This window comes from Notothenia rossii (genome assembly GCF_949606895.1).
Source record: "Notothenia rossii genome assembly, chromosome: 4".
NCBI lineage: Eukaryota > Metazoa > Chordata > Actinopteri > Perciformes > Nototheniidae > Notothenia > Notothenia rossii.
Window position 1 is genome coordinate 89256816 of NC_136902.1, and position 12792 is coordinate 89269607.

At 41.1% G+C, this 12792-nt stretch overlaps 1 protein-coding gene across 1 annotated transcript; it reads left to right on the forward strand.

Moving 5' to 3' along the window:
• The first annotated feature begins 1719 nt into the window (after positions 1-1719).
• her13 (hairy-related 13) lies at positions 1720-6661 on the forward strand. The gene is made up of 4 exons (XM_079676274.1): positions 1720-1984; positions 3284-3370; positions 3455-3536; positions 4734-6661. Exons 1-4 carry the CDS (start codon positions 1895-1897, stop codon positions 5180-5182), a joined length of 708 nt encoding a protein of 235 aa, XP_079532400.1. The 5' UTR covers positions 1720-1894; the 3' UTR covers positions 5183-6661.
• The last annotated feature ends 6131 nt before the right edge of the window (positions 6662-12792 follow it).

Here is a 12792-nt window from a genome sequence, read left to right on the forward strand (position 1 = left end):
ATAAACACATAGACATTGTGCGTAAAGGACAAAACCAGCACACCCAAAACCAAAAAGTCCAAAACTGACACCACAAGAAGCATCATTTAACATTTTACATATTGTGCATGCTTATACATCCAGATGATACAGATAGGGTGTAGCCATATGCTATCAGACCTCATACTCTGGAGCAGCAGAGCTGAACGTGAGAATGCAGTTGCACACAAATCAGAAGTCACCAAACAAATGGAGAACAAACGAGACGCAGGGCAACACCTGTCGCTTTCTTTGGAGAAGGGCCCTTAATTCCCCCGGCTGATTCAGTTTGGATCCGAGGGGCCACGAGCAGCTGCCAACTGAAGGCATCGCGTTACATCCGAGAGCTGCGGGTAAATCTGCTGAGGCTCGGACACAGAGGACAGTAGGAAGAAGAAGCGGTCGGGCAGGGGAAAAAACCAGAGGAGATATTTACTGTTATTCAAGGATTCAAGGAGATTCAAGGCTTTTATTGTCATTTAAACAGTGTAGTTTTGACAATTACATCTTAGGTCACAGGCTCCTCCAACAGTGCAACACAATAAAACAGATAAAAGTAAATAAAATAAAATATAATATAATAGAAATTGTGCAGAATAGTCTATTCAAGTAATTGGAATATTGATATATATAAGTTGCAGATAGATGCATGTTATGGATGTTCTTTCAAAAGTTCAGGAAGGCTGTGGTGAGTCAACGTGGTCAGAAAAGTGTGCAATAAGAATAAATACCAAGCCATTGTTTGGATAATGAATCAGAAATCCTTTATTCTTTGTTTTTTATTTGTTATATTTACAGCATTACAACAGCAAAGGACAGTGAAGATAAAATAAACATAAACATAGTAGACTTAGGCTACATAGTAAATAAATAAAGAGGCAAGAACACGTTAATACCAATAAAAGCAAGCGGTACACATTAAAATCACACAATAATTGACCACACAAACTAAATAAATAAATAAGAACTAGCAACATTTAAAAAAAATCAAGCAAACATATTAAAGTATTAAAGGAGCCAATAACATTAGCAAATTGTAAACACAAATAAAGGAGGTTTCGCACGCTAGCTGGATTATTGCACTTGATATGAATACAAAAAATCATATATGAAATACATAATACCTAACAAAACAAACTCTATTTTTAATACAAGAATAACCCCATGGCAACATTACACTGTTATTAAAACCTTGATGACATGGTTTTATCCAAAACATATACATCGACTTTGCATCATATTGTCATCTTATCCTGCACGATCATGACTTTGGAAGCACATAATATTCATCTGTTTCCAACTCATATATATCAATATTCCAATTACTGTATAGACTATTCTTCACTTTCTATTATATTCTATTTTAATATGTTATTTACCTGTATAACATGTTATCTGTTTTATTGCGTTGCACTGTTGGAGGAGCCTGTGGCCTAAGATTTCTATTGTCACAACCACACTGTAGCTATATGTACACATGACAATAAAAGCCTGGAAACTTGAAACACACAGTTGATATGATGTGAAGAGAGAAAAAAACGCAGTGGTCGTTGCCCTGACACAACAGCCTGTGAGATTAAAGCCAAGGAGCCCCTGGGGGCGCGAGCCGGGGGCTGGCCGGAGACAAAGGGAGCGCGCGCTGATTGGCTGCGGCCGCGCGCGCTCTGTTGTGCAGCTCAGCCCCCATTCACATGTTAATAAGCCCCTATAAATACTAACAACAGACACCCAGCGCCGGCAGCACGTCTCACTAGGATTGCACAATAAACACAGGGCGCCTCGCTTCTGCCTGAGAGCTTGTTGTCGATTTTTTTTTTTTAACCGGTTCCGTTTGCCAGCTGCTCCTCTGGAACAAGGAGCCTCAGATCAGACCAACATGGCCCCCTCGGCTCGACACAGCAGCTCCGAACTGGATATGGATGAAGACGAGGAGTCCTACTATGGGATTCAGAAAGCCGACAGAAAGGTACCAAACCCCGGATTAATGAAGGAATGATCAGGAGCTATTTGGAGACACTTGGGATATAAGCACTTGTTACACCGGTGAAGCTCTGCGATGCTTTTACTGCAGACGTTAACGCCAAGGAGGTGGAAGAAGTACTCACTCAGATCTGGTACTTTAGTGAAAGTAGAAGCACCGGAGTGTAGGAATACTCTGTTAAAGTAAAAGACCTGAATTAAAAATGTTACTAAAGTAAAAGTAGAAAAGTATTATCATCAAAATATAGTGAAAGTAGCGACAGTCAAAGTAGTCATTGTGCAGATTGGTCCATTTCAGAATAATATATATGATATGTTTTATAATGATTGATCATTAAAGTGTTATCAAAGCTGGTAAAGGTGCAGCTCGTTTGAATGACTTTGTATACTGCAGGGTAGACGAGTAATAATTCTAACAGCTCGTTCAATCCAACATATCGTATACAAATCTATGAGTTTATGTCTTTGATGGCTCACTACTTAACAACACTGTTGAGAAATAACAATGCTATGTGCAACCATCACTGTTTGTACTTTATTAATGCTGACTGTGTCTGCTACCACTATGGACACATTTTGCTTTATGCACTTGATGAACAGGTGACTCCGTAAATCAATGAGTTGAATGGCAATGACGTTAATTGATTCTCAGTTAATTTAATCCACATAGTGTGTCGACACCACACAATACTGAACATGAGAAATACCAATGCTATGTGCATTATACGCCTTTCATTTTTCTTACAATTGATTAAAGTTATAATTTGTCCACTGTTTGGACAAAGGTGGCTTTACGCTAGTTAAACACGTGACCCTCTGTTGTGCATTTACGTTATAATTTAACCTCGATAACATTAATTGATTCCTAAAATAGATTAAGTCCAACATAGTGTATCCAAATATTCAAAGCTTATTCAATCCAATATTATTATTTTTTTACAATTTACTAAGTTAATCACTACTACTGCTACGTTCACTTACTTTAATATGCTCACTTTCCTAATGTGTACTTATTTGATTTATTGTATCTCACCTCTTTATTTGGTATGCTAGTCTACTTCCTTTTTGCTGCACTGTACATTTTACCATTACATTACATTACATGCCACTTGCCCTACAGGAGCTATTTTGGGTGAAGTGTCTCAGGGACACAACGACATGCTGACTGCAGTGGGACTCGAACTCGCTAGCCCCGGATTCGAAGTCCAGCACACCACCCACTGAGCCACATTTCCCCACTTTCTGAAGATGAATGGACGTCTGATTGTGTTTTCTGTGTTTTCAGACCAGGAAGCCTCTGGTGGAGAAGAAGAGGAGAGCTCGCATCAACGAGAGTCTGCAGGAGCTGCGCACTCTGCTGGAGGACTCAGACGTGAGTTCACCTGAGGTCACCTGGAGCCGAGGTCCAGAGGAGGGTTTTCTGATGGAGCTTCTAACGTTTGTGTTTCCCGCGCAGCTTCATTCTAAGACGGAGAACGCGGAGGTGCTGGAGATGACGGTGAAGAAGGTGGAGGAGGTGCTGAAGAACCGAAGCCAAGGTCTGCACAGCTCTGTTAAAGCCTTACAATCTGACACTGTTTTACTCTGGAAAGCGTCCTCTTATATCTTCAGACCTTAACATCTAGAGCAGTGGTTACAAACATGGGGGTTGCGGCCCCATTAAGAGGTCACAAGATTAGCTTCATGGGGGTGTAGGAGAAGCAGGAATAAACGTTTGTTCAACCTGAACTCCTGGATACTTTTGCTTTTTTAGGGGTTAACATCTTAATAAAACCTGGAACGGGGTTGCTGTTACTAAGCTTGGGGTCAGGTTCCCATTAAGAGGTCACATGATGCATTTTAGGGGTCGTGGTAGAAGCAGAACAAATTCAAACGTCTTCGTCGTGTAATTTCTGGATACTTTTGCTTATTTAGGGCTTGATATTATTCAAATAAAACCTGGAGCCTAGAGCAGGGGTTACTAACCTGGGGTTCAGGGCCCCATCAGGGGTCACAAGATACATTTAAGTGGTTGCAATGGCAGCAGGAAATAACAGCATCCAGGTAAATGCATTCTTAGACATTTGCTTATTCGTATGGCTTAAAGTTATTTCAATGACGCAGGAACAAATTGCTCTTAGTAAGCTGGTTGCATCGTGTCTTTGCAATTGATTCAGAAGCGTCACAAGTAGACTTTTACTTATACAAATAATGGTATCACATGACAGCTACAACTTATTTAGAGGGAATACAGGATAGTTTGTGGTATTTTAATAATAGGTCGATTCTACTCTTATAGAATGTCATATTTTTAGGGTTGTTTACTGTCTATCTGAAATGTCCTACTTTACAAGACAACACCTAACACGCTCAATCATTTCTCCTGTTCTGTTTCTGTATGTTGTGTTTTATGTTTTGTTTTAATGGCCTTACTACAATTAGTCAAGGGAGAACTCGCACATTTACAGTTCTGAAGTGACTGTTATTTTGTATATATTGATTGTCGTGCTTTTATTTATGTCTTAATGTGTGCATATGTATAAGTGTGTCTGTTGATTGTGTATATATAGGTATACACATAATACATATTTCTATAGATATTTGTATTTGTATTTTTGTGTTCGGGATTGTGGGACTGTGGGAAACGGTATTTGGATCTCTCTGTCTGTACACACAAACTGAAACTTTGACTTGACTGTTTCTCAAATAAACAAAAGTAAGCCACACTCTTCCCCCCCCCCCCCTCTCCTCCACAGAATCAGACACCCTCTCCCAGGAAGCCAGCGAGAGGTTTGCTGCCGGCTACATCCAGTGCATGCACGAGGTCCACACCTTCGTGTCCACGTGTCCCGGCATCGACCCCACGGTGGCGGCGGAGCTCCTGAACCACCTGCTGGAGTGCATGCCGCTGAACGAGGACCACCTGCAGGACGTCCTGATGGACCTGATCACGGACGCTTCTTCTGGGAGTAACGGCAGCAGCTCTTGGCACGGAGGTGATGAGAGTCTCTGTTCGTCCTCGCTGGCCTCACCCGGAGGACAGAGGATTTCCTCGTCCTCCGCCCCCTCCCCCGCCCCGTCCACCACTTCCAGCGAGGACCTGTGCTCCGACCTGGACGACACCGACAGCGAGCAGAACCAGAGCTCCAGCGAGGGCCCCGAGACCCCCGTGACCTACCCGAGGTCCATGTGGAGACCCTGGTAGGGGTATGGATATGCTGGAGCAGCTGAGCCCGGAATATTCAACCCTACCACACAGAAACACTTCAAAATAAAAATGTCCTTTGGTGCTGAAACATGCATTGAAACCTATCTTTGTGTGGTGCAGGTCCTACAGCCTGGAAATTCAGTCAGCATTTACCACTTCCCATTCTCTCATTTTAAAGTCAATGGTTTTTTGATTGACATATAGGGAGACCGGAATATTCAACCCTACCACATAAAAACACTTCAAAATAAACATTTCTTTGGGTGGTGCATCTTGCATTTCTTGGCTCAATTAGCCCTGGCCACACACATGGATTTCTAACTTCTGGATCCCCTGGAGATCAATTTGTCGTTATGTGGAGGAACCATCTTTTTCCCACAATAGAGTGGTGCAGGAATGAGTAAAAAGACCCGGGAATGAGTCAGCATTTTACCACTTCCGGTTCTCTCATTTTAAAGTCAATGGTTTTTTGATTGGTTTTTGGTAACTAGCCTGAAATTAGGTCTGTGGTTAAAACAAGCTGAAGAGATTTTCACGTTTTGTTCTACAACATCAAATAACGCTGAAAGTCCGCTTTCGTGTGTCTTATAAATGGCGGTTGCTAACAAGTGACTAAAGGAGACTATTAAACATCATCACGGCAAACATTAGCCGCCTGTAGCTTAGTGGTGGTGATGCGCAGCCATGTGACCGTGATGTAGCTCATTCGTAGCATTAGGCTAGCCTTTTTTCTTCTGCCGATTGCATTTACGCTTCAAAAATGACAACGTGGTGTTAGTATGTGGAGAAAATCCAGCTGAACAAAACGTGTAAGTATCATTATTTCCACAGATCATATTTTCTGCATATACCAAAATCCAATGGAAAAATCCTATTGGCTTTTTGTCGAGGGAGCCCTTAGGGTGCTTACTTCCGGGTTTGCCTTCAACAATATGTCATTATCGCACCACCCTATTGAACACTACACGTGTAAATCGTTCCCACTGCATTCTGGGAGATGTAGGAAATCACTCAGTGAGGTAGAAATAGAGAAAACACTCCTTAAGTTCTTTGGATATCTTGGGATGTATTGAGTGTTAAACGATGGGGTTCCCTTTATCTCAATACAGCGGTTTTTCCTGGACGTACACCCCCTCTCTTTCCTTTTCAGTATGTTGTGACTTTTCCTCACACCTGAAGAAGGATGAAACATTCACTTATAACCCGGCAAAGGACAGACGAGGAACAGATCACACTTTCTTTCTTTATTTTTGCAACTCTGTGTATATAGGATTTGTATGTGGAGAAAAGCTCTTGTAGAAACCGAGAAATTTGGCAATGACTCTGATTAATATAAATATTTCTATTGTATTTCATAAAGGCCTGTAGTTTATCGGACCAGTAGCCTCCTTCAGAATGACCACTTTATGTTGTAACGATGTGTAGAAATGCCAGTAAAATGTCTGAATTTGATAAATAAAATAATGTAAGTGAAAAGCTGACTTGACTCAATGTCTGAGGGCAAATAATATGTTCTCAAAGTTGGTATAAAATATTGGAATCTAAATGTATTAAGTGATTATTTTTTTAAAGGACTCCAGGTTAATGTCTGTTAAGTGAGTTACTTGTCATTCCTGTTGTCCTCTGCTCAAATGTGTCCTGTCAAGGTCCTTACACACCAAACTGACACCAAAGAACACGTCCAGACGGAACGTCGCCTCACGTCTCCTGCGTCTTGGCCATGTGTCGCACTGGAACACACCGCAAAGACTTCAGCCGACGGCCAAGAAGCACGTACGAACTGCGCATGCGTGAGTGGCAATAACTCTCCTTACCAGCAGGCGGCGGTAGTGTGTATTCGTCATTCAAAAGAGGTAACAACCGGAAGACAGACTGCGTGATAACCGAGAGAAGAAGAACAGACTGCGTGATTTAAACAAACAATGAATAGCGTGTTCCATGTTCACTCTACAGCGAGAAGCTCATGGGGCTTTCCCCAACCTGCGTCGAGAGCTGGAGTTAAATGAAATCTCAGATTTTTCTTCTTAATCGTTTGTTTGGGTCCCTCACTTCCGTGTCACTTCTCATGCACTGATTCGCTAGCTGAACAGCCAATCAGAGTGATTTCTTTTGCCTCCTGATTAAACATGTCGAATCGGCGGTGGAAGGTGTCTGCACGGCTGAAAAGACACGACGGTGCGGGACACACCAATCTGAGTAGGGCGACACGACGCTCATTGACGGCCCGACATCTAACGACGCCGCAAATCGGCTTGGTGTGTAAAGGCCCAGATACACCGGCTAGTCATCTGAGAACTCGCCGACGCCGACACCGACTGTTGCGTCGCCGGACTCTCCTGCGTATTTGCCGACTTCACGCACTGGGACACACCGCAAATCCGAGCCGAGCACGTATGAACTGCGTATGCGTGAGTGGCAATAACTCTCCTTACCAGCAGGCGGCGGTAGTGTGTATTCATCATTCAAAAGAGGTAACAACCGGAACAACCGGAAGACAGAGAAGAAGAACAGACTCCGTGATATAAACAAACAACAAATAGCGTTTTTCTTTCCATTTTCACTCTCTTCCATTGGAAACATGAACGAACAGGAGCAGGACGAACGGGAGGTACTGGAGCTAGCAGCTCTTGGACTCACGCTTGTGTTAAATAATTTGTTTACCTCCCTCACTTCCGTTAACGCTTCTCATGCACTGATTCGCTAGCTGAACAGCCAATCAGTGTTATCCCTTTGTCCGACTTACGGTGGTGTTCCCGACGCCAGAAAAGACCCGACGGTGCGGTGCACACCACTCCGAATAGGGCGTGCCCACGCTCATGTTCGGCCTGACTCCCATTTACTGCCGATTTCGGGCCGGTGTATCTGGGCCTTAAGGACCTTTAGAATTTTTTTATGTAGGACCACTTAAAAAATAAAGTACGATCACTACTTCAATTAAGTGTTTTATTTATAGCTTCTAGTAAATAAAAGATAAAAACAAGACATGGTCGTCTGATCTTAACAAAAGTAAAAAGAAATTCCTTTTATTTTACTCAAACATAGGGTTTACATGTCTGTACATGATGTCTTTTGAACATAAATACCAAAAAGAAAAGTAAAACTGAAATGTTGGTGATTATTTAAAGTATATGCTCCATAGTAAAACCATGTGCACAGTTGATGGGAAGACAAAGCAAAGATTAAATTGTTGTTATTTTTGTTTTACTTGCTTGTAAGCACTTTATAAATGTAATGTATTATTATTATTATCATTATTATTATTTGGCCCATTTCATTATCTTTAAGCAGCAACTTAGAGTAAAATCTATTGTTTTATTCAAATAAAACAAAATGTTAAATATAAAGTAGACGTAAAAAGCTGATTCAAAGGGTGTAATCGAATGTTTTGGTCTTTTGTCAATAAGTTTGATTTGTTATGAGATATTTAAAAGTAGGTCCATTTTTAACATGTTGGTGATTCTTTAAATAGTCTTAAAATGTCCTATCATGATATTGTCTTACTCCTCAGTTTATAAGTGGGAGTTGCATGGCTTTGTGCAGATTGAACTCCTCTACCAAACCAAACGCTAAAAGTCCATATAATCAATTGAGACACTGAAGAAAGTCTCTCCTCTTTCTTTTTAACACCTTCCTCTCCTGGATTTGTTCCTTGAAGGAGGAACCATGAAAGAGTCGCACCTCTTCATAGTGACTTCAGTCTCACCTCAGGAACAACGAGCACATTAACAAAGGCCTGTGAGATCCTGTCAGCAGCTGCAAAGACCCTTCCTGATATAAAAGGAGAGTGAGAAAGAAATCCAATCTTTCGCTTCACAACATATCCAATGCCGATGGGCTGCATTTCATTTTTGGTGAAAATCACACATTTAGTTGTTGATTTGTCGAATGATCCTTTAATCTTGAAGGAATAGTTAAGAAACCCAGAGGGAAGCTAGAGGAGAATTTAGGCCCCGGCCACACGGAGACGAAAACGAACCGAGGTCGACTTAAAAAAAGTCTCAAGAAACGTCTCCGTCCACACGAGACCGCTCGACCCGCTGGAGAAGCTGTAGTACATATGCCGGGCCTGTAAGTGGCGCTGTACTTCCCCCACAAAATACACCGAAAGCAGCGAAGAAGACCCCCCGAGTATGGTTGCCATGGTTGCCATTCTGTTTAGTCTCCGCGGTGGATTCAGCAGCATGTAGTTCATGTAGTTCTCCATGTCCACTTGTTGCAAGTTCAAAGGTATTATATTGTAAAATAACACCGTACAATATGTGCTTCACCGTCATCTGGCTGCTGTTACATTACTTTGCTGTAACAATGTCATTTTCCCATAGGACGAATAAAGGATTACTGTATGCTAATATTTTATCTGTATTAGCATTAAAACATAAAAAAATTCCCCAAACTAGATGTAGTAAATCAAAACTGCAGTTTCCTTGCTACACCTGGCAAATCAATAAAGTGTTCCTTTACCAGCTGCAAAACTAGAATTTTTTTCACATTAGTGGATCAATAATTATAAATCAATGATAAAATATATATTATTCTTAAAAAAAGACCATTCTGCATAATGAGTACTTTTAGTTTGGGGAATTTTACAATTTGTTTAATGCTAATACAGATCAAATATTAGCATACAGTAATCCTTTATTCGTCCTATGGGGAAAAAGCACACGTTAATAACATAGAAATTTAATAAAGACACATTCAAGGTAGAGAAGATTAGTAGCAGTATAATTTATAACATGTAAGTAGAAAGTAATGTAACAGCAGCCAGATGACGGTGAAGCGCATACGTATGTACGGTGTTATTTTACAATATAATACCTTTGTACTTGTATTTTGAATGCCAGAGTATTTCTACACTGAGGTTTTACTACTTTGACTCTAGTAAAAGATCAGAGAACTTCTCTGGTGTTCTCAGACTGGGTGTGAATGTCGGTGTGAAGACATTGAAATGTGAGCGGAGGAGAAACCATGATCAAAGCCGAGGACATTCGACAGAGGAGCGTCAAACACACAGCTGACAGACGACACAAAGAGACACACAGGCTGCCATTCTTCAAAGGACACACACACACACACACACACACACACACACACACACACACACACACACACACACACACACACACACACACACAGATAAAACCACACGGTCCACAAATAATGAAGTGTGTGTGACATGTTGAACGATATATTTAGTAGTTTGATAACTTGCATGTTTGTATTTGCTACAACACACACACACACACACACACACACACACACACACACACACACACACACACACACACACACACACACACACACACACACACACACACACACACACACACACACACACACACACACACACACACACACACACACACACACACACACACACACACACACACACACACACACACACACAAGAATTATCCAGAGTGAAACGAGGAGGAATTTATTTTATTTATAATTTGTGTGGAAATCTGTTTTTATTTCAAGATGTATTCGTTAGATTATTAATATTAGCATATTTGCAGGTAAAACATGAATTGCATAATCATTTCATTGTTGAATGAACGATTGTATTACAGGGGGAACATCCATCAATCAATGATTCAGATTTAAACTTCAACTCATTCCCCAAAGACAAAGGTCATTTTAGGTTGCTGTAGTGTGTAGACCCTATAGTGTGTGTGTTTGGGAATAAGGACTCAGGTGTGGATGTTCATTTCAAGGACCTTCAGCTAAATTAAAAATACTGCCACACCCCACTTTCTGTCAAATCAGACGCACACATTACTGAAAGCTTTAACCTGTAACACACACATAAGATGTAGTAAATCAAAACTGCAGTTTCCCTGCTACACATCAATACCATCATAGCAACTCAAACAAGTACAAATACACAAAGACAGAAAAAGTAAAGAGAGAGAGAGAGTGAACGTTCGTGTTGTTCATGTATACATTTAAGAGTTGTTACCTTGATGTGTTGTGCTGTTGTTAATGTGTTTCAGTCACGCTTAATGTTGATCTATTGTACTGTATGGTAATAATCAGAGATGGGGACTCGAGTTTGTGACTCGGACTCGAGTCGCACTTAATTCGCACACACAGAGACTTCAGACTCGACTTGGACTCGTGTTTTGGGACTCGTAAACAATCATTGCGTTTTCTATTTTTGGCGTATTAACATTGAGGAAACTCTGAAACGTCTGACGGGCGTCCTTCCTTTTTTTCATGGTAACCATGGTAACCTCATTACGCAGGTGCGCGCCTCTCACACTACCTCATGGTAACGACATGGCGACCGGCGGCACACCTGCAGCTGTACCGCTTGTAATTAGGTTCAACTATAAAAACTTCGAACAAAACGCCGGCGGCACCAACAAAAAGAGCAAAGTCTGCAATATTAAAATCAAGGATGCTGGTGCAACAACGTCAAATTTCATCAGGCACTTGAAAACTCACCCGGAGAGGTCACATTAACGCATATGGACGGTTAGCAAACATTTTTAGCTCAGCTATGTAATGTTAACTTAGCTTGCTACTAGCTTTGTAACTGAATATTTGAAAAGATGAGTGAATGTTTGCTTGTCACACTTGTTTGCATTTAGCTAAAGTGTGATGATTTTCCTCATATTGCAATAGCCTGTTTAAAGTGATCAAACAACTAATCAGTACTGATACTGTATGCTGATAGATATAGGAGTGATAATAATACAGTAAATGCTTTGAACTTCTTAGATATAGCTGTGCAGTATTCTTAACAGACTGGATAGCAGCAGACAATAGAAGGCTTATTACAACCAGAAGAGACATGAGACTTTTATTTTTTAGAGACTTGAGACTTGACTTGAACTTGCAAAAAAAGACTTGTGAACATCTCTGGTAATAATGATAAACGTTATGTACAGTATATAAGACATTCCAAAGCAAGGCTGATAAAGACAGAGCCATTGCTGCAAAAATAAAACTGATATTAATTATCTGATTCCAGCGACAGGATAATAATGCATGAAAAGGTGAGTTTTTGGTAGGATATATTTACAAACCAGAGTTAATGAATGTGGGAATACCTCCCTCCATCGGACCAAAAAGCAGCTAACTGAAAACGACAGATGACAGGCTGACCAAGTTTCCAGATTTAGATAAAGTGGGGGAAAAAGAGAAAGAGAAAGAAAAAGAAACAGACCGGAGGGAGGGAGGTTCAAAAGCATCAGCTGCGCGTTTGTGACCATGCATATGAATTCTGAGGTCAGAGGTCAGTGCGACGCACCAGTTGGCGTGAGAGTGATTCAACGGTGGAGAGGAGCATATGGCGCCGAAACAGATCCCCGGGGAGCGCTGTCGTCCACGGTTTCTCCTCAACTGTCTTTGACTCTGAGAGAACAATCACTTCCAGCAGCAGGCCAGACACAATGCACTTTAGCAGCAATCAGGCTTAACTCTATTTGCAAGAAAAAGCCTTTCATTTAAAGGGAAACTCTTAATTTCCCTTTATTTGATAAATGTTAGAAATGGTCAGTTTAGTGTCGCCTGTAAAAAGTAAAGAGATATACCTATGGAGGGAACAGGAATGTTAGCCTTTGAAGACCATTTACATGCACAGAAACCTACTGTATATATAA